At 55.8% G+C, this 21,125-nt stretch overlaps 1 protein-coding gene and 1 long non-coding RNA gene across 2 annotated transcripts in view; one reads left to right on the top strand and one right to left on the bottom strand.

Moving 5' to 3' along the window:
- Nucleotides 1–21,125, bottom strand: part of LOC145529713 (uncharacterized) — a 40,579-nt gene that overhangs the window by 4,326 nt on the left and 15,128 nt on the right. Inside the window, exons 3-5 of the long non-coding RNA XR_014071303.1 lie at nucleotides 20,718–20,829; nucleotides 13,065–13,176; nucleotides 5,412–5,523 (exon numbers count right to left, since the gene is read on the bottom strand). This is a non-coding gene — a long non-coding RNA (uncharacterized LOC145529713). The remainder of the gene's footprint in view (nucleotides 1–5,411; nucleotides 5,524–13,064; nucleotides 13,177–20,717; nucleotides 20,830–21,125) is intronic.
- LOC145529682 (uncharacterized) lies at nucleotides 1,590–3,369 on the top strand. Its single transcript, XM_081550285.1, has 3 exons — nucleotides 1,590–1,754; nucleotides 2,154–2,466; nucleotides 2,717–3,369. Exons 1-3 carry the CDS (start codon nucleotides 1,620–1,622, stop codon nucleotides 3,343–3,345), a joined length of 1,077 nt encoding a protein of 358 aa, XP_081406411.1. The 5' UTR covers nucleotides 1,590–1,619; the 3' UTR covers nucleotides 3,346–3,369.

The following is a 21,125-nucleotide window of genomic DNA, read 5'->3' as shown; positions in this document are numbered from 1 at the left end:
TATTGGGAATACAACAACACACACAGATCCAGATCGATGCAATAAAGTTGAGGGTCCAGAAACAAACCCCGGCATCCATGGTCAACTCATCTCTGACACAGAAGGGGAGAATATCCAAATGGGAACAAGAAAGCCTCTTCAATAAATGGCCATGGGAAAACCAGACAGCTACATCTGAAGAACGCTATTGGTTTTGATCTCACACCACCTCAATATCGGGGAAAAACCTCACCCTAAAGACTGATGTCATGAGATAGCTAGAAAGAAGCGTAGGTCAAAGGCTCCTTAACATCAGAGTCTCCTTGCCATTTGCTGGGCGGAGGTAGAAATGGGTCTCTTCAAGTAAGGGAAAGAGGGAAACGAAGTACACCAATGGGTTTCCATCCAATGGAACCTCTTCACAACAGAGAAGCTAAGCATTCACACATGCAAAAGATAGGAAACGGAACATGAGAGACTCCTTGCAAGTGGTGTATCTGAGAAGGGGTTCATATGGAAAGAGACGAAGAATGCACAGCACTCAGATTCCAAGAAACACCACCACCACCCTTGACCCTTCCCCCATGACCAACTCCGACCTAAAGCCTTTCTCTCCCTCTAACCCATCCCTAAAACATAACCCTCATCTAATCATATACATGTGCATTCCTAGCATCCATCCATCCACACACGAGAGAGAAAGAGGAAGACACAGACTGAATCGAGAAAGGAAAAGAGAGGGACACAGCCAGAGAGAGACACGGAACCAAAGAGAGGAAAGGAGTCGATGGTCCAGACTTTCCATCAATCTGTCTCGAAGGTAGAAGCAATGACAGCGCCCATCCACCCCAGAAGGGGGAAAAGGACGGAAGGTTTGGAGAGGAAAAGACAAGAACGCAGGGAGCCATTAGAAGCTCAGCCACCCGCAGAAGCCGAGCTGGGACACTTGAACAGAATCTCAATGGAAACAGAGGACCAGAAAGTTGGCTACTCTTTTCTATAAGAGAGGGAGACCTTCGAGTCTTCCTTTCGGGCCTCCAACTTGGATGCGGGGTCTCAAAACAGTCAGGAGGGGCGGTGCCTTTTCCTGGGTACCACGGCGCATCCAGGCCTCGTTCTGCCCCATTCTGTGCTGTATCAGCCCTGGATGGAGTCTTTCTTTCTGAAGTCTCGGCGCACAAGCTCCACGTGATATCGGCCCCAGGTGGAGAGGCACGGAGCTGCTCGTAGGCCGACAGACCTAGGAAACAGATGGGAGAATGACCCCCACTCTGCAGATGGAGAGACTGGGGAAACCCTGAGGGGCATATGCTTGTCCAGGGCCACACCACTTATGAGAAGAAGGAGCCTGGTCTGAGAGCAGCGGGGTCCTCGGAGCTCAGGCCCTGGCTGCACCCAGGCCTCCCCAGGGCTGTGGGCTGGGCTGTGTGGCTGTCACTGTGCCTGCACATGGCCTAAGGGGGGTGGTCGAGCAGTCAGAAACCCAGAGATTCCCTTGGGAAGTTTTGGGGAAGGGACCTCAGCACGAACCCCAGGAAATGATGTCACCTGCCGGCAACAGAACCCAACAGAACCCGCAACCCGGGTATCCAGGCCTCCAGAGCGGAGAGGAGCCCCCAGCCAGATCTCTTGCTGCCAGGATGTTCTGCTGTTTGCCCCTGCCCAGAGGCCGGGGCCTCAGGAGAGCTCACAGGCAGTGTGCGTGGGCACCCTGTCGACGTTGGCTCAGGGCACCCCCGAGAGGCCTCTGGCCCTCTGCCCGGAGAAACAGAAAGGTAACACGGGGAGCCCCAGGCCGGGCCAGGCCACCTCTCCCATGCCACCCGGAAACACCGGGTCCTTTGCCTGTGTGTGTGGATGCGGGTTTCTCGGGGTGTGTCTCCCTCAAGGAAGCCCAGGCGGATGTGGGGTCAGAAGCCTGCGGACCAGTTGTGTCCACACCCCAGGGGAGAGCAGGCTGGCTGGGATGGGGAGAGTGCGGGCAGCGCCGGCCGCCCAGGCTGACCTCACACCCTCAGGTGGGTCTCTTTCCTCCCGGGTGGGGATCTGAGCAGACACACGTCTCTGACCCTTCTGGGAAGAGAAGTTCGAGCAGGCAGAAGCAGCGGCTCCACTGGCCAGGCCCAGCTCGGAAAACTCCCAGCACGGCTGGCTGACGGTCACTGTCGTTGCAGAGCTTCCCACGTGATGAGGCCGAGGACGGGGACACCCCGTCCACCTCCCAGAGGGAGGGGTCGGAGCACCACCCCCCCGCCCGTGAGGCCCAGTGCAGGCTCCAGGTGAGCGTGCCCACGGAGGCATCAGCCCCACCGGGGGCGAAGCGGAGGCGGGGAAGGCCTGCTGCCGAGACACCGCCCAGGATACACCCGGCGGCCCAGTCTGAGGCTGCCACGGAGCTCAGCACACCCGGCTCCGACCCAGAGTCCCGAGAACCCCGGCCTCTGAGGCAGCAGGAGGACCTGGAGCCCAGCACGCCAGAGCACAGAGGTGAGGACGCTGGGGCTGGTGCACGGGAGTGTGTGGGGAGGGGGTGCTGAGCTACACAGGGACGAGTCCCCGAAAGATGCTGCTGGGCCTGCAGCAAGCGCTGGCCTCACGCCCCCACCCCCATCTTGCACACTTCAGTCCCGAAAGACATCCGACCCTGGGTATTCTTTGGGAATCTCTTGGAAGCTTTCTGTCCCGGGATACGCACATGCCAAGGCTGGCCTGTGGGCAAACTTTGCTTCTCCCCCAGCTCTAGCACTGGCCTCCAACTGGAACCAGGCTCCACTTCCCAGACCTGTGCCTACAGAGGTGGTGGCTCCAGGTGCAGGACCCAGGGATCCACCGAGGGCAGATGGAGAACCGAGACTTGCCCTCGCAGAGACACCAGGCCAGCTGGGTACTGGCCAGCACACCGGGCAGATCGCATCTCCGTGCCTGCAGGACCCCCAGCCCCAGGCACTGATGTCCCACCCCCTCAGCCAGAACCTCCACCTCCACGTGCGCCTGTACCTGCTCGGGCTTTGGCAGGAGAACCCGAGGCAGAGGAGGAGTCACCGCCTCGGCAGGGAGAGCCTGCCCTGGCTCCCGCGCAACACCCAGACGCCGACGATGACTCACCCGCCCCTGCAGGAAGAACGAGCCCCCGCTCTGGACAGAGACCCAGAGCCCTTGCCGGAAACACCACGTCCAGGGGAGCGGTCGGCTCTGCAGCCTCCATCCCTGTCTGCTCACCGTGGACGCCGGCAACTCGGTCTGCCCCCAGGGGACATGGAGTTCCTTTCCCCTGAACTGCTTTGCATTTGGTTTGTTTCCACCTTTCTGGTGATGTTTTACTTTTTGTATGGTTTCGTCTATTTTTGTTGGTTAAGTTGGGATTAGTAAACTTTTTCATCATTGTTGCAATTTGGGAACACTGTTGTGTAACTCTGGTGATACTGTGTTACCATCACCACTCTGTAGTTTCAGACCCGTTCGATCTTTATGCCCCACCCGCCAACAAAGCCTGGGTTCAAGGCAAGGAGGCCCTGTTCATCCCTCCCCCCGATCCTGACCACAATTTCATCTTTTCTTTCTGCATTCCTTCCTATATTCTTGGTGTCCCCAATCAATGACTCTCAGTGAAATGACTGAAGGAGTTTTTTTCGGACTCTCCACCTACTGTAAGACTCCATTGGAGAGTTCTCATTTTTATGTCATTTGAACTAGCCTTTGATAGCTGACAGGACGGTGTACGTCCTTTCAAGATATCATGTGCCAAACGAAGCCCTTTTGGCAAATGCCATCATTATCTCCAGGCAGGCATTGCTGTTTGAAGGGTGACATCTCAGCCAGAAGGCAGAGGCTGAGCTCCTCTTGTTGCACCAGCTCCCAAAAGAAGCCAAGAAAAGGAGCTGGAACAACAAACCACCCCAACGCCCAGGAAAGCGTTCTTCACGACAGAAGGCTAGCAAATGACCCAACAACCTTGTGGCCCAGAACCCCTCTAGAAAAATCACTGTTCCATACAAAAGAGAAACACATGGGAAGTTCCAAGGAGAGGCAATGCCCATGGCCAGTGTACTTTAGAGACGGCCTGACCGCTCCGGGGAAGACACGCACCGACGGAACCCCTTGGGAAACAGCAGTGAGAGTCCTCACCGTCGTAAGGGTTTCCTCTGGGGACAACCTGCCCTGGGCACCACATGAGGGAGCAGACCGGCTTCTCTTCCTCTGCCCCCACACCACTCACTCATGAAGGCAGCTCAGGTGTTCTCATGCCCTGCCTGCCTGCCTGCCTGCCTGGCTCATCCGTGAGCTGTGACCACCTCCAGGGCAGGACTCCACCTTCTCCTCTCTGTGTACCGTGAATCTGCACACAGTGGGCTTTCAGAACCTTAGGAGACTTGAGCCATTCCCACTCGAGCCAGAACCCTCCCCAGGAAGGAAAACAGCTGTGGAGTCATTTTCGCCCCAGCACTGGTTCCCAAACCCTGGCGGCTCCTACAGCCTCTACGGTGTGAAGAGGGAGGTCCCTTTTGACAGAGCTTTCCGGCTGTCAGATCGAAGCTGTTGTTTCACTGTCAGCTGTGTCTCTGCCGTTGCAGCCAGGTGGGCCACGCTGCTCCAAAGGAGCTCACAAGCTGAGTTGCAAGGGAGGTATTGAGAGGACAGGGATGGCTACAACGTGCTGCAAACTGAGTGAGGGTCCCCGCAATCCTCAGCAAAGGTCTGTGGTGTGCAAGTGGGGAGTAGAGGGCCCCCAAGTTCCAAAGGAAGGGAGGTACTCGGGAGATAAAGCCCTTGGCTGCTGTGGTAGCAGCTGCAGATGGCAGCTCGTCCACAGTGCACTTCGAATGAGGTCATATGAGCGGGACTCTGGAAATGGCTCCGAAATCCAGAGAAAGGGGTCAGGGTATGTGGGAATCCGGCGGGGGTGGGGGGTGGATGAAGGAAGGTGTCCTTCCTCTCTCCAGTGCAATTTGGTTTGGTGAGTCTCAAAGCTACCAGATGGCACTTCCCAAGTCAGGCCCCCGCAGGAATCAGGGTGGGCTGCGTGCCTCGGCCCCTGCCACAGGGACAAGCCACACCAGTGGCCTCCCTGAGCTCAAATGGCCGGATCTGGGGGTTCCGTCTGGGTGCACACCTCCTTGCTGTGGCCAAGTTCCCCCCTTCTCTGAGCACCAGCTTCATCATCCTCTCGAATGAGGACATCGATTGCTACCTTGGCACGTTAATCTCTTCATCCTGTGAAGACTCATTAGGCTTATCCTACAATTACTAGCTGGCCCGAAGAGATATCTCCTGAATCCAGATTAAGCTGGAGTCTCCCAGGCTCATCTGGCATGTCTTCCCTGAAGTCTGCCAAAACCCACACCCTTGCATTTCCAGGGACTCCCCTTAGCCGGCTGGGCAGAAAACCCAGCATGGTTCAAACAAGCTGACAGACAAGCGGGAGAGGACTCAACGGGCAGACGGCCTCCGTCAGGTCTCGGGTGGAGCTCTGGGACCACAGCAGCAACGGGCCATCCCAGCCCCTGGGCTCAGCAGCGCCCTCATTCTCAGGCCGGCGGCTCTGCCCTGAGGGGAGCAGGAAGGTCACCAACTGCCGCAGGCGGACCTCAAGCCCCTCCCACTGCTGGAGCCTGACCTCCCCCGGCCCCACCCCTTCCCCTACCCCAGCAGGACGAGAGCTCGTCTTCCCCTGGCTTCCAACGTGAGGCCCGGCCCTGGGCCCCGATTGGGCACTGCCCCAGTCCGGAGCCAATCACAGTGGCCAGGGAGCTGGAACGCACCGATTGGCCAGGGCCAGGTCATGTGACCATGCTCCCCAGGAAACACAAATATTACCAAGATACCCTAACAAACCAATGAACAAAATTATCCAGTAAAGGCAAACCGTACTTTTTAATGAGGCCAATGTCACAGAAAAAAAAAAAAAATGCTTCACAATGAACTGCTCAAGGAAGCTACTAAATAAACTTTCAGAAAAGTTAAGTAGTTTTTTTTGTTTTTTAATAGGTTGACGGAGAGCTATACCTTTCCCATCTATGTGAATTTAGGTTTAAACTAGATTTCCCTTGGCTATTATATACGACAAAAAAAAACCCCACATCACCCCCTTTCACTCCCCCCACCCCCCAAAAGTGTTTTAGTCTATTGAGTTTTTGTGTCCTCAGTTGTGTCTGATTCACGGCAACTCACGAACTCTACACAGCCAGGCTCTTCCGTCCATGGAATTCAGGGCAATTTTTTTCTGTCACAGTAAATGCCCACCCTGGGTGATCCAAAGGCAAGGGCTCAGAGGCTCCTGAGAGTCTAACTCCTTTCAGCCGAGCACAGAGCTGGCTCCTCACTGGGATGCCTGTGGCCTGGGGCTCCCAGAGGGGAGAGCAGCACTCGCCCCACCGTGTGGTCACTGCTGGAAGTGCAGGCTGCTCCTCACTCCCCCTTGACAGTGTCCCTGAGGGCAGAACAGTGGGAATCTACTCAAGGTGGAAATGCAAACTCCCATGCAACCAAACTTCCCACAAGGTCTCCAAAACCACTCAGGAACAGGGAATTGGAAACTGCAGGGCATGACATGAATGGAGATGGAGACTTGACACCTTACACCGAGTTCACTTCCAGTTATCCCTAGACAAAGTTTCCATGAAAACTTGTCACAAATCTAGAAGAACAATGAGCAGAAACCGGACACGTGCTTTGAGTCTTCACACACAAAACTAAAAGGCAGTCCACAAAACAACCCAGAGAATACAGTGGACTTTGCAAAATCAAAGATATCTACTGTGGGAAAGACCTCATTACAAAAGCAAAAGACAGGTCATACATCGCGAGACGAATGAGTGGAAACACAAAGCTTCTCAAGGATGTGTCTCCAAACAGACAAAGAACACCAACACAACAAGCCTGTGAAAACTAGGGAAAGGTCTGAAGGGACACCAGACTGAGGAAGACACACACAGAGTATCCCGGATGATGTCCAGCACTGAGGGCCTGAAGAAACAACAGTCTAGTTGCACTCCCTCAGGCCTGTGTGACCCTGGATGAGGCCTCTGTTTCCCGGTGGCTCTGAGAGATGGACAGGGAGGAAGGGGAAGAGAAATCACTTGCATTTCTAATACTCACAGCAAAGTCTTCCAATGAGAAGGGAATTATCACCCCCACTGACAATGCCATTCACTGAAGTGATACCCACGAGTCCATCTAACCCAGAAGGGAAGGAAGGACCTGTTCTCACCAAACGGCGAGAGATGGAAGAAGGAAGATCAAGCCCAAACCAATCACTGGAAAGAGAAGCTGTGCTCAGGGCTTGAAAGAATTCCTATTGGGAAAATGATGTCACAGCCCCACAAGGCAATCCACAGCTTGGACGCTATTCCTCCCAAAATAACAATGCATTGTCGCACCGAACAAAGAATTGCAAAAGGGGTTACGGAAACAGAAAAGAGCCTAAATTGTCAATACAATCCGACGAAAAAGCCCCGATACGGACATCCAAGGTTGTGTGAGAGGAAATTAGACGACCAAACTAGGATCCTCAGGAGAGTATCGGAGAAGGCGATGGCGACCCACGCCAGTACTCTTGCCTGGAAAATGCCCTGGACGGAGGAGCCTGGTAGGCTGCAGGCCATGGGGTCGCGCAGAGTCAGACACGACTGAAGTGACTTAGCCGCAGCGGCAGCAGCAGGACAGTATGCTATTGGGAATACAACAACACACACAGATCCAGATCGATGCAATAAAGTTGAGGGTCCAGAAACAAACCCCGGCATCCATGGTCAACTCATCTCTGACACAGAAGGGGAGAATATCCAAATGGGAACAAGAAAGCCTCTTCAATAAATGGCCATGGGAAAACCAGACAGCTACATCTGAAGAACGCTATTGGTTTTGATCTCACACCACCTCAATATCGGGGAAAAACCTCACCCTAAAGACTGATGTCATGAGATAGCTAGAAAGAAGCGTAGGTCAAAGGCTCCTTAACATCAGAGTCTCCTTGCCATTTGCTGGGCGGAGGTAGAAATGGGTCTCTTCAAGTAAGGGAAAGAGGGAAACGAAGTACACCAATGGGTTTCCATCCAATGGAACCTCTTCACAACAGAGAAGCTAAGCATTCACACATGCAAAAGATAGGAAACGGAACATGAGAGACTCCTTGCAAGTGGTGTATCTGAGAAGGGGTTCATATGGAAAGAGACGAAGAATGCACAGCACTCAGATTCCAAGAAACACCACCACCACCCTTGACCCTTCCCCCATGACCAACTCCGACCTAAAGCCTTTCTCTCCCTCTAACCCATCCCTAAAACATAACCCTCATCTAATCATATACATGTGCATTCCTAGCATCCATCCATCCACACACGAGAGAGAAAGAGGAAGACACAGACTGAATCGAGAAAGGAAAAGAGAGGGACACAGCCAGAGAGAGACACGGAACCAAAGAGAGGAAAGGAGTCGATGGTCCAGACTTTTCATCAATCTGTCTCGAAGGTAGAAGCAATGACAGCGCCCATCCACCCCAGAAGGGGGAAAAGGACGGAAGGTTTGGAGAGGAAAAGACAAGAACGCAGGGAGCCCTTAGAAGCTCAGCCACCCGCAGAAGCCGAGCTGGGACACTTGAACAGAATCTCAATGGAAACAGAGGACCAGAAAGTTGGCTACTCTTTTCTATAAGAGAGGGAGACCTTCGAGTCTTCCTTTTGGGCCTCCAACTTGGATGCGGGGTCTCAAAACAGTCAGGAGGGGCGGTGCCTTTTCCTGGGTACCACGGCGCATCCAGGCCTCGTTCTGCCCCATTCTGTGCTGTATCAGCCCTGGATGGAGTCTTTCTTTCTGAAGTCTCGGCGCACAAGCTCCACGTGATATCGGCCCCAGGTGGAGAGGCACGGAGCTGCTCGTAGGCCGACAGACCTAGGAAACAGATGGGAGAATGACCCCCACTCTGCAGATGGAGAGACTGGGGAAACCCTGAGGGGCATATGCTTGTCCAGGGCCACACCACTTATGAGAAGAAGGAGCCTGGTCTGAGAGCAGCGGGGTCCTCGGAGCTCAGGCCCTGGCTGCACCCAGGCCTCCCCAGGGCTGTGGGCTGGGCTGTGTGGCTGTCACTGTGCCTGCACATGGCCTAAGGGGGGTGGTCGAGCAGTCAGAAACCCAGAGATTCCCTTGGGAAGTTTTGGGGAAGGGACCTCAGCACGAACCCCAGGAAATGATGTCACCTGCCGGCAACAGAACCCAACAGAACCCGCAACCCGGGTATCCAGGCCTCCAGAGCGGAGAGGAGCCCCCAGCCAGATCTCTTGCTGCCAGGATGTTCTGCTGTTTGCCCCTGCCCAGAGGCCGGGGCCTCAGGAGAGCTCACAGGCAGTGTGCGTGGGCACCCTGTCGACGTTGGCTCAGGGCACCCCCGAGAGGCCTCTGGCCCTCTGCCCGGAGAAACAGAAAGGTAACACGGGGAGCCCCAGGCCGGGCCAGGCCACCTCTCCCATGCCACCCGGAAACACCGGGTCCTTTGCCTGTGTGTGTGGATGCGGGTTTCTCGGGGTGTGTCTCCCTCAAGGAAGCCCAGGCGGATGTGGGGTCAGAAGCCTGCGGACAAGTTGTGTCCACACCCCAGGGGAGAGCAGGCTGGCTGGGATGGGGAGAGTGCGGGCAGCGCCGGCCGCCCAGGCTGACCTCACACCCTCAGGTGGGTCTCTTTCCTCCCGGGTGGGGATCTGAGCAGACACACGTCTCTGACCCTTCTGGGAAGAGAAGTTCGAGCAGGCAGAAGCAGCGGCTCCACTGGCCAGGCCCAGCTCGGAAAACTCCCAGCACGGCTGGCTGACGGTCACTGTCGTTGCAGAGCTTCCCACGTGATGAGGCCGAGGACGGGGACACCCCGTCCACCTCCCAAAGGGAGGGGTCGGAGCACCAGCCCCCCGCCCGTGAGGCCCAGTGCAGGCTCCAGGTGAGCGTGCCCACGGAGGCATCAGCCCCACCGGGGGCGAAGCGGAGGCGGGGAAGGCCTGCTGCCGAGACACCGCCCAGGATACACCCGGCGGCCCAGTCTGAGGCTGCCACGGAGCTCAGCACACCCGGCTCCGACCCAGAGTCCCGAGAACCCCGGCCTCTGAGGCAGCAGGAGGACCTGGAGCCCAGCACGCCAGAGCACAGAGGTGAGGACGCTGGGGCTGGTGCACGGGAGTGTGTGGGGAGGGGGTGCTGAGCTACACAGGGACGAGTCCCCGAAAGATGCTGCTGGGCCTGCAGCAAGCGCTGGCCTCACGCCCCCACCCCCATCTTGCACACTTCAGTCCCAAAAGACATCCGACCCTGGGTATTCTTTGGGAATCTCTTGGAAGCTTTCTGTCCCGGGATACGCACATGCCAAGGCTGGCCTGTGGGCAAACTTTGCTTCTCCCCCAGCTCTAGCACTGGCCTCCAACTGGAACCAGGCTCCACTTCCCAGACCTGTGCCTACAGAGGTGGTGGCTCCAGGTGCAGGACCCAGGGATCCACCGAGGGCAGATGGAGAACCGAGACTTGCCCTCGCAGAGACACCAGGCCACCTGGGTACTGGCCAGCACACCGGGCAGATCGCATCTCCGTGCCTGCAGGACCCCCAGCCCCAGGCACTGATGTCCCACCCCCTCAGCCAGAACCTCCACCTCCACGTGCACCTGTACCTGCTCGGGCTTTGGCAGGAGAACCCGAGGCAGAGGAGGAGTCACCGCCTCGGCAGGGAGAGCCTGCCCTGGCTCCCGCGCAACACCCAGACGCCGACGATGACTCACCCGCCCCTGCAGGAAGAACGAGCCCCCGCTCTGGACAGAGACCCAGAGCCCTTGCCGGAAACACCACGTCCAGGGGAGCGGTCGGCTCTGCAGCCTCCATCCCTGTCTGCTCACCGTGGACGCCGGCAACTCGGTCTGCCCCCAGGGGACATGGAGTTCCTTTCCCCTGAACTGCTTTGCATTTGGTTTGTTTCCACCTTTCTGGTGATGTTTTACTTTTTGTATGGTTTCGTCTATTTTTGTTGGTTAAGTTGGGATTAGTAAACTTTTTCATCATTGTTGCAATTTGGGAACACTGTTGTGTAACTCTGGTGATACTGTGTTACCATCACCACTCTGTAGTTTCAGACCCGTTCGATCTTTATGCCCCACCCGCCAACAAAGCCTGGGTTCAAGGCAAGCAGGCCCTGTTCATCCCTCCCCCCGATCCTGACCACAATTTCATCTTTTCTTTCTGCATTCCTTCCTATATTCTTGGTGTCCCCAATCAATGACTCTCAGTGAAATGACTGAAGGAGTTTTTTTCGGACTCTCCACCTACTGTAAGACTCCATTGGAGAGTTCTCATTTTTATGTCATTTGAACTAGCCTTTGATAGCTGAAAGGACGGTGTACGTCCTTTCAAGATATCATGTGCCAAACGAAGCCCTTTTGGCAAATGCCATCATTATCTCCAGGCAGGCATTGCTGTTTGAAGGGTGACATCTCAGCCAGAAGGCAGAGGCTGAGCTCCTCTTGTTGCACCAGCTCCCAAAAGAAGCCAAGAAAGGGAGCTGGAACAACAAACCACCCCAACGCCCAGGAAAGCGTTCTTCATGACAGAAGGCTAGCAAATGACCCAACAACCTTGTGGCCCAGAACCCCTCTAGAAAAATCACTGTTCCATACAAAAGAGAAACACATGGGAAGTTCCAAGGAGAGGCAATGCCCATGGCCAGTGTACTTTAGAGACGGCCTGACCGCTCCGGGGAAGACACGCACCGACGGAACCCCTTGGGAAACAGCAGTGAGAGTCCTCACCGTCGTAAGGGTTTCCTCTGGGGACAACCTGCCCTGGGCACCACATGAGGGAGCAGACCGGCTTCTCTTCCTCTGCCCCCACACCATTCACTCATGAAGGCAGCTCAGCTGTTCTCATGCCCTGCCTGTCTGCCTGCCTGCCTGCCTGCCTGGCTCATCCGTGAGCTGTGACCACCTCCAGGGCAGGACTCCACCTTCTCCTCTCTGTGTACCGTGAATCTGCACACAGTGGGCTTTCAGAACCTTAGGAGACTTGAGCCATTCCCACTCGAGCCAGAACCCTCCCCAGGAAGGAAAACAGCTGTGGAGTCATTTTGGCCCCAGCACCGGTTCCCAAACCCTGGCGGCTCCTAAAGCCTCTACGGTGTGAAGAGGGAGGTCCCTTTTGACAGAGCTTTCTGGCTGTCAGATCGAAGCTGTTGTTTCACTGTCAGCTGTGTCTCTGCCGTTGCAGCCAGGTGGGCCACGCTGCTCCAAAGGAGCTCACAAGCTGAGTGGCAAGGGAGGTATTGAGAGGACAGGGATGGCTACAACGTGCTGCAAACTGAGTGAGGGTCCCCACAATCCTCAGCAAAGGTCTGTGGTGTGCAAGTGGGGAGTAGAGGGCCCCCAAGTTCCAAAGGAAGGGAGGTACTCGGGAGATAAAGCCCTTGGCTGCTGTGGTAGCAGCTGCAGATGGCAGCTCGTCCACAGTGCACTTCGAATGAGGTCATATGAGCGGGACTCTGGAAATGGCTCCGAAATCCAGAGAAAGGGGTCAGGGTATGTGGGAATCCGGCGGGGGTGGGGGGTGGATGAAGGAAGGTGTCCTTCCTCTCTCCAGTGCAATTTGGTTTGGTGAGTCTCAAAGCTACCAGATGGCACTTCCCAAGTCAGGCCCCCGCAGGAATCAGGGTGGGCTGCGTGCCTCGGCCCCTGCCACAGGGACAAGCCACACCAGTGGCCTCCCTGAGCTCAAATGGCCGGATCTGGGGGTTCCGTCTGGGTGCACACCTCCTGGCTGTGGCCAAGTTCCCCCCTTCTCTGAGCACCAGCTTCATCATCCTCTCGAATGAGGACATCGATTGCTACCTTGGCACGTTACTCTCTTCATCCTGTGAAGACTCATTAGGCTTATCCTACAATTACTAGCTGGCCCGAAGAGATATTTCCTGAATCCAGATTAAGCTGGAGTCTCCCAGGCTCATCTGGCATGTCTTCCCTGAAGTCTGCCAAAACCCACACCCTTGCATTTCCAGGGACTCCCCTTAGCCGGCTGGGCAGAAAACCCAGCATGGTTCAAACAAGCTGACAGACAAGCGGGAGAGGACTCACGGGCAGACGGCCTCCCTCAGGTCTCGGGTGGAGCTCTGGGACCACAGCAGCAACGGGCCATCCCAGCCCCTGGGCTCAGCAGCGCCCTCATTCTCAGGCCGGCGGCTCTGCCCTGAGGGGAGCAGGAAGGTCACCAACTGCCGCAGGCGGACCTCAAGGCCCTCCCACTGCTGGAGCCTGACCTCCCCCGGCCCCACCCCTTCCCCTACCCCAGCAGGACGAGAGCTCGTCTTCCCCTGGCTTCCAACGTGAGGCCCGGCCCTGGGCCCCGATTGGGCACTGCCCCAGTCCGGAGCCAATCACAGTGGCCAGGGAGCTGGAACGCACCGATTGGCCAGGGCCAGGTCATGTGACCATGCTCCCCAGGAAACACAAATATTACCAAGATACCCTAACAAACCAATGAACAAAATTATCCAGTAAAGGCAAACCGTACTTTTTAATGAGGCCAATGTCACAGAAAAAAAAAAAAAAAGCTTCACAATGAACTGCTCAAGGAAGCTACTAAATAAACTTTCAGAAAAGTTAAGTAGTTTTTTTTTTTTTTTTAATAGGGTGACGGAGAGCTATACCTTTCCCATCTATGTGAATTTAGGTTTAAACTAGATTTCCCTTGGCTATTATATACGACAAAAAAAACCCCACATCACCCCCTTTCACTCCCCCCACCCCCCAAAAGTGTTTTAGTCTATTGAGTTTTTGTGTCCTCAGTTGTGTCTGATTCACGGCAACTCACGAACTCTACACAGCCAGGCTCTTCCGTCCATGGAATTCAGGGCAATTTTTTTCTGTCACAGTAAATGCCCACCCTGGGTGATCCAAAGGCAAGGGCTCAGAGGCTCCTGAGAGTCTAATTCCTTTCAGCTGAGCACAGAGCTGGCTCCTCACTGGGATGCCTGTGGCCTGGGGCTCCCAGAGGGGAGAGCAGCACTCGCCCCACCGTGTGGCCACTGCTGGAAGTGCAGGCTGCTCCTCACTCCCCCTTGACAGTGTCCCTGAGGGCGGAACAGTGGGAATCTACTCAAGGTGGAAATGCAAACTCCCATGCAACCAAACTTCCCACAAGGTCTCCAAAACCACTCAGGAACAGGGAATTGGAAACTGCAGGGCATGACATGAATGGAGATGGAGACTGGACACCTTACACCGAGTTCACTTCCAGTTATCCCTAGACAAAGTTTCCATGAAAACTTGTCACAAATCTAGAAGAACAATGAGCAGAAACTGGACACGTGCTTTGAGTCTTCACACACAAAACTAAAAGGCAGTCCACAAAACAACCCAGAGAATACAGTGGACTTTGCAAAATCAAAGATATCTACTGTGGGAAAGACCTCATTACAAAAGCAAAAGACAGGTCATACATCGCGAGACGAATGAGTGGAAACACAAAGCTTCTCAAGGATGTGTCTCCAAACAGACAAAGAACACCAACACAACAAGCCTGTGAAAACTAGGGAAAGGTCTGAAGGGACACCAGACTGAGGAAGACACACACAGAGTATCCCGGATGATGTCCAGCACTGAGGGCCTGAAGAAACAACAGTCTAGTTGCACTCCCTCAGGCCTGTGTGACCCTGGATGAGGCCTCTGTTTCCTGGTGGCTCTGAGAGATGGACAGGGAGGAAGGGGAAGAGAAATCACTTGCATTTCTAATACTCACAGCAAAGTCTTCCAATGAGAAGGGAATTATCACCCCCACTGACAATGCCATTCACTGAAGTGATACCCACGAGTCCATCTAACCCAGAAGGGAAGGAAGGACCTGTTCTCACAAAACGGCGAGAGATGGAAGAAGGAAGATCAAGCCCACACCAATCACTGGAAAGAGAAGCTGTGCTCAGGGCTTGAAAGAATTCCTATTGGGAAAATGATGTCACAGCCCCACAAGGCAATCCACAGCTTCGATGCTATTCCTCCCCAAATGCCAATGCATTGTCGCACCGAACAAAGAATTGCAAAAGGGGTTACGGAAACAGAAAAGAGCCTAAATTGTCAATACAATCCGACGAAAAAGCCCCGATACGGACATCCAAGGTTGTGTGAGAGGAAATTAGACGACCAAACTAGGATCCTCAGGAGAGTATCGGAGAAGGCGATGGCGACCCACGCCAGTACTCTTGCCTGGAAAATGCCCTGGACGGAGGAGCCTGGTAGGCTGCAGGCCATGGGGTCGCGCAGAGTCAGACACGACTGAAGTGACTTAGCCGCAGCGGCAGCAGCAGGACAGTATGCTATTGGGAATACAACAACACACACAGATCCAGATCGATGGAATAAAGTTGAGGGTCCAGAAACAAACCCCGGCATCCATGGTCAACTCATCTCTGACACAGAAGGGGAGAATATCCAAATGGGAACAAGAAAGCCTCTTCAATAAATGGCCATGGGAAAACCAGACAGCTACATCTGAAGAACGCTATTGGTTTTGATCTCACACCACCTCAATATCGGGGAAAAACCTCACCCTAAAGACTGATGTCATGAGATAGCTAGAAAGAAGCGTAGGTCAAAGGCTCCTTAACATCAGAGTCTCCTTGCCATTTGCTGGGCGGAGGTAGAAATGGGTCTCTTCAAGTAAGGGAAAGAGGGAAACGAAGTACACCAATGGGTTTCCATCCAATGGAACCTCTTCACAACAGAGAAGCTAAGCATTCACACATGCAAAAGATAGGAAACGGAACATGAGAGACTCCTTGCAAGTGGTGTATCTGAGAAGGGGTTCATATGGAAAGAGACGAAGAATGCACAGCACTCAGATTCCAAGAAACACCACCACCACCCTTGACCCTTCCCCCATGACCAACTCCGACCTAAAGCCTTTCTCTCCCTCTAACCCATCCCTAAAACATAACCCTCATCTAATCATATACATGTGCATTCCTAGCATCCATCCATCCACACACGAGAGAGAAAGAGGAAGACACAGACTGAATCGAGAAAGGAAAAGAGAGGGACACAGCCAGAGAGAGACACGGAACCAAAGAGAGGAAAGGAGTCGATGGTCCAGACTTTTCATCAATCTGTCTCGAAGGTAGAAGCAATGACAGCGCCCATCCACCCCAGAAGGGGGAAAAGGACGGAAGGTTTGGAGAGGAAAAGACAAGAACGCAGGGAGCCCTTAGAAGCTCAGCCACCCGCAGAAGCCGAGCTGGGACACTTGAACAGAATCTCAATGGAAACAGAGGACCAGAAAGTTGGCTACTCTTTTCTATAAGAGAGGGAGACCTTCGAGTCTTCCTTTTGGGCCTCCAACTTGGATGCGGGGTCTCAAAACAGTCAGGAGGGGCGGTGCCTTTTCCTGGGTACCACGGCGCATCCAGGCCTCGTTCTGCCCCATTCTGTGCTGTATCAGCCCTGGATGGAGTCTTTCTTTCTGAAGTCTCGGCGCACAAGCTCCACGTGATATCGGCCCCAGGTGGAGAGGCACGGAGCTGCTCGTAGGCCGACAGACCTAGGAAACAGATGGGAGAATGACCCCCACTCTGCAGATGGAGAGACTGGGGAAACCCTGAGGGGCATATGCTTGTCCAGGGCCACACCACTTATGAGAAGAAGGAGCCTGGTCTGAGAGCAGCGGGGTCCTCGGAGCTCAGGCCCTGGCTGCACCCAGGCCTCCCCAGGGCTGTGGGCTGGGCTGTGTGGCTGTCACTGTGCCTGCACATGGCCTAAGGGGGGTGGTCGAGCAGTCAGAAACCCAGAGATTCCCTTGGGAAGTTTTGGGGAAGGGACCTCAGCACGAACCCCAGGAAATGATGTCACCTGCCGGCAACAGAACCCAACAGAACCCGCAACCCGGGTATCCAGGCCTCCAGAGCGGAGAGGAGCCCCCAGCCAGATCTCTTGCTGCCAGGATGTTCTGCTGTTTGCCCCTGCCCAGAGGCCGGGGCCTCAGGAGAGCTCACAGGCAGTGTGCGTGGGCACCCTGTCGACGTTGGCTCAGGGCACCCCCGAGAGGCCTCTGGCCCTCTGCCCGGAGAAACAGAAAGGTAACACGGGGAGCCCCAGGCCGGGCCAGGCCACCTCTCCCATGCCACCCGGAAACACCGGGTCCTTTGCCTGTGTGTGTGGATGCGGGTTTCTCGGGGTGTGTCTCCCTCAAGGAAGCCCAGGCGGATGTGGGGTCAGAAGCCTGCGGACAAGTTGTGTCCACACCCCAGGGGAGAGCAGGCTGGCTGGGATGGGGAGAGTGCGGGCAGCGCCGGCCGCCCAGGCTGACCTCACACCCTCAGGTGGGTCTCTTTCCTCCCGGGTGGGGATCTGAGCAGACACACGTCTCTGACCCTTCTGGGAAGAGAAGTTCGAGCAGGCAGAAGCAGCGGCTCCACTGGCCAGGCCCAGCTCGGAAAACTCCCAGCACGGCTGGCTGACGGTCACTGTCGTTGCAGAGCTTCCCACGTGATGAGGCCGAGGACGGGGACACCCCGTCCACCTCCCAAAGGGAGGGGTCGGAGCACCAGCCCCCCGCCCGTGAGGCCCAGTGCAGGCTCCAGGTGAGCGTGCCCACGGAGGCATCAGCCCCACCGGGGGCGAAGCGGAGGCGGGGAAGGCCTGCTGCCGAGACACCGCCCAGGATACACCCGGCGGCCCAGTCTGAGGCTGCCACGGAGCTCAGCACACCCGGCTCCGACCCAGAGTCCCGAGAACCCCGGCCTCTGAGGCAGCAGGAGGACCTGGAGCCCAGCACGCCAGAGCACAGAGGTGAGGACGCTGGGGCTGGTGCACGGGAGTGTGTGGGGAGGGGGTGCTGAGCTACACAGGGACGAGTCCCCGAAAGATGCTGCTGGGCCTGCAGCAAGCGCTGGCCTCACGCCCCCACCCCCATCTTGCACACTTCAGTCCCAAAAGACATCCGACCCTGGGTATTCTTTGGGAATCTCTTGGAAGCTTTCTGTCCCGGGATACGCACATGCCAAGGCTGGCCTGTGGGCAAACTTTGCTTCTCCCCCAGCTCTAGCACTGGCCTCCAACTGGAACCAGGCTCCACTTCCCAGACCTGTGCCTACAGAGGTGGTGGCTCCAGGTGCAGGACCCAGGGATCCACCGAGGGCAGATGGAGAACCGAGACTTGCCCTCGCAGAGACACCAGGCCACCTGGGTACTGGCCAGCACACCGGGCAGATCGCATCTCCGTGCCTGCAGGACCCCCAGCCCCAGGCACTGATGTCCCACCCCCTCAGCCAGAACCTCCACCTCCACGTGCACCTGTACCTGCTCGGGCTTTGGCAGGAGAACCCGAGGCAGAGGAGGAGTCACCGCCTCGGCAGGGAGAGCCTGCCCTGGCTCCCGCGCAACACCCAGACGCCGACGATGACTCACCCGCCCCTGCAGGAAGAACGAGCCCCCGCTCTGGACAGAGACCCAGAGCCCTTGCCGGAAACACCATGTCCAGGGGAGCGGTCGGCTCTGCAGCCTCCATCCCTGTCTGCTCACCGTGGACGCCGGCAACTCGGTCTGCCCCCAGGGGACATGGAGTTCCTTTCCCCTGAACTGCTTTGCATTTGGTTTGTTTCCACCTTTCTGGTGATGTTTTACTTTTTGTATGGTTTCGTCTATTTTTGTTGGTTAAGTTGGGATTAGTAAACTTTTTCATCATTGTTGCAATTTGGGAACACTGTTGTGTAACTCTGGTGATACTGTGTTACCATCACCACTCTGTAGTTTCAGACCCGTTCGATCTTTATGCCCCACCCGCCAACAAAGCCTGGGTTCAAGGCAAGCAGGCCCTGTTCATCCCTCCCCCCGATCCTGACCACAATTTCATCTTTTCTTTCTGCATTCCTTCCTATATTCTTGGTGTCCCCAATCAATGACTCTCAGTGAAATGACTGAAGGAGTTTTTTTCGGACTCTCCACCTACTGTAAGACTCCATTGGAGAGTTCTCATTTTTATGTCATTTGAACTAGCCTTTGATAGCTGAAAGGACGGTGTACGTCCTTTCAAGATATCATGTGCCAAACGAAGCCCTTTTGGCAAATGCCATCATTATCTCCAGGCAGGCATTGCTGTTTGAAGGGTGACATCTCAGCCAGAAGGCAGAGGCTGAGCTCCTCTTGTTGCACCAGCTCCCAAAAGAAGCCAAGAAAGGGAGCTGGAACAACAAACCACCCCAACGCCCAGGAAAGCGTTCTTCATGACAGAAGGCTAGCAAATGACCCAACAACCTTGTGGCCCAGAACCCCTCTAGAAAAATCACTGTTCCATACAAAAGAGAAACACATGGGAAGTTCCAAGGAGAGGCAATGCCCATGGCCAGTGTACTTTAGAGACGGCCTGACCGCTCCGGGGAAGACACGCACCGACGGAACCCCTTGGGAAACAGCAGTGAGAGTCCTCACCGTCGTAAGGGTTTCCTCTGGGGACAACCTGCCCTGGGCACCACATGAGGGAGCAGACCGGCTTCTCTTCCTCTGCCCCCACACCATTCACTCATGAAGGCAGCTCAGCTGTTCTCATGCCCTGCCTGTCTGCCTGCCTGCCTGCCTGCCTGGCTCATCCGTGAGCTGTGACCACCTCCAGGGCAGGACTCCACCTTCTCCTCTCTGTGTACCGTGAATCTGCACACAGTGGGCTTTCAGAACCTTAGGAGACTTGAGCCATTCCCACTCGAGCCAGAACCCTCCCCAGGAAGGAAAACAGCTGTGGAGTCATTTTGGCCCCAGCACCGGTTCCCAAACCCTGGCGGCTCCTAAAGCCTCTACGGTGTGAAGAGGGAGGTCCCTTTTGACAGAGCTTTCTGGCTGTCAGATCGAAGCTGTTGTTTCACTGTCAGCTGTGTCTCTGCCGTTGCAGCCAGGTGGGCCACGCTGCTCCAAAGGAGCTCACAAGCTGAGTGGCAAGGGAGGTATTGAGAGGACAGGGATGGCTACAACGTGCTGCAAACTGAGTGAGGGTCCCCACAATCCTCAGCAAAGGTCTGTGGTGTGCAAGTGGGGAGTAGAGGGCCCCCAAGTTCCAAAGGAAGGGAGGTACTCGGGAGATAAAGCCCTTGGCTGCTGTGGTAGCAGCTGCAGATGGCAGCTCGTCCACAGTGCACTTCGAATGAGGTCATATGAGCGGGACTCTGGAAATGGCTCCGAAATCCAGAGAAAGGGGTCAGGGTATGTGGGAATCCGGCGGGGGTGGGGGGTGGATGAAGGAAGGTGTCCTTCCTCTCTCCAGTGCAATTTGGTTTGGTGAGTCTCAAAGCTACCAGATGGCACTTCCCAAGTCAGGCCCCCGCAGGAATCAGGGTGGGCTGCGTGCCTCGGCCCCTGCCACAGGGACAAGCCACACCAGTGGCCTCCCTGAGCTCAAATGGCCGGATCTGGGGGTTCCGTCTGGGTGCACACCTCCTGGCTGTGGCCAAGTTCCCCCCTTCTCTGAGCACCAGCTTCATCATCCTCTCGAATGAGGACATCGATTGCTACCTTGGCACGTTACTCTCTTCATCCTGTGAAGACTCATTAGGCTTATCCTACAATTACTAGCTGGCCCGAAGAGATATTTCCTGAATCCAGATTAAGCTGGAGTCTCCCAGGCTCATCTGGCATGTCTTCCCTGAAGTCTGCCAAAACCCACACCCTTGCATTTCCAGGGACTCCCCTTAGCCGGCTGGGCAGAAAACCCAGCATGGTTCAAACAAGCTGACAGACAAGCGGGAGAGGACTCACGGGCAGACGGCCTCCCTCAGGTCTCGGGTGGAGCTCTGGGACCACAGCAGCAACGGGCCATCCCAGCCCCTGGGCTCAGCAGCGCCCTCATTCTCAGGCCGGCGGCTCTGCCCTGAGGGGAGCAGGAAGGTCACCAACTGCCGCAGGCGGACCTCAAGGCCCTCCCACTGCTGGAGCCTGACCTCCCCCGGCCCCACCCCTTCCCCTACCCCAGCAGGACGAGAGCTCGTCTTCCCCTGGCTTCCAACGTGAGGCCCGGCCCTGGGCCCCGATTGGGCACTGCCCCAGTCCGGAGCCAATCACAGTGGCCAGGGAGCTGGAACGCACCGATTGGCCAGGGCCAGGTCATGTGACCATGCTCCCCAGGAAACACAAATATTACCAAGATACCCTAACAAACCAATGAAC

The sequence above is a fragment of the Giraffa tippelskirchi genome, chromosome 12, assembly GCF_054371585.1.
Source record: "Giraffa tippelskirchi isolate mGirTip1 chromosome 12, T2T-mGirTip1v1.2.pri, whole genome shotgun sequence".
Lineage (NCBI taxonomy): Eukaryota > Metazoa > Chordata > Mammalia > Artiodactyla > Giraffidae > Giraffa > Giraffa tippelskirchi.
The sequence above is the reverse complement of the archived record's forward strand: the minus strand, read 5'-3'. Positions and strand labels throughout refer to the sequence as shown.

Coding starts and splice junctions, on each gene's coding strand:
- LOC145529682 (XM_081550285.1), top strand. CDS start 1,620: ATGTTCTGCTGTTTGCCCCTGCCCAGAGGCCGGGGCCTCAGGAGAGCT. Junction 1,755..2,153: donor CTGCCCGGAGAAACAGAAAG/GTAACACGGGGA, acceptor CTGTCGTTGCAG/AGCTTCCCACGTGATGAGGC. Junction 2,467..2,716: donor CAGCACGCCAGAGCACAGAG/GTGAGGACGCTG, acceptor CTTCTCCCCCAG/CTCTAGCACTGGCCTCCAAC.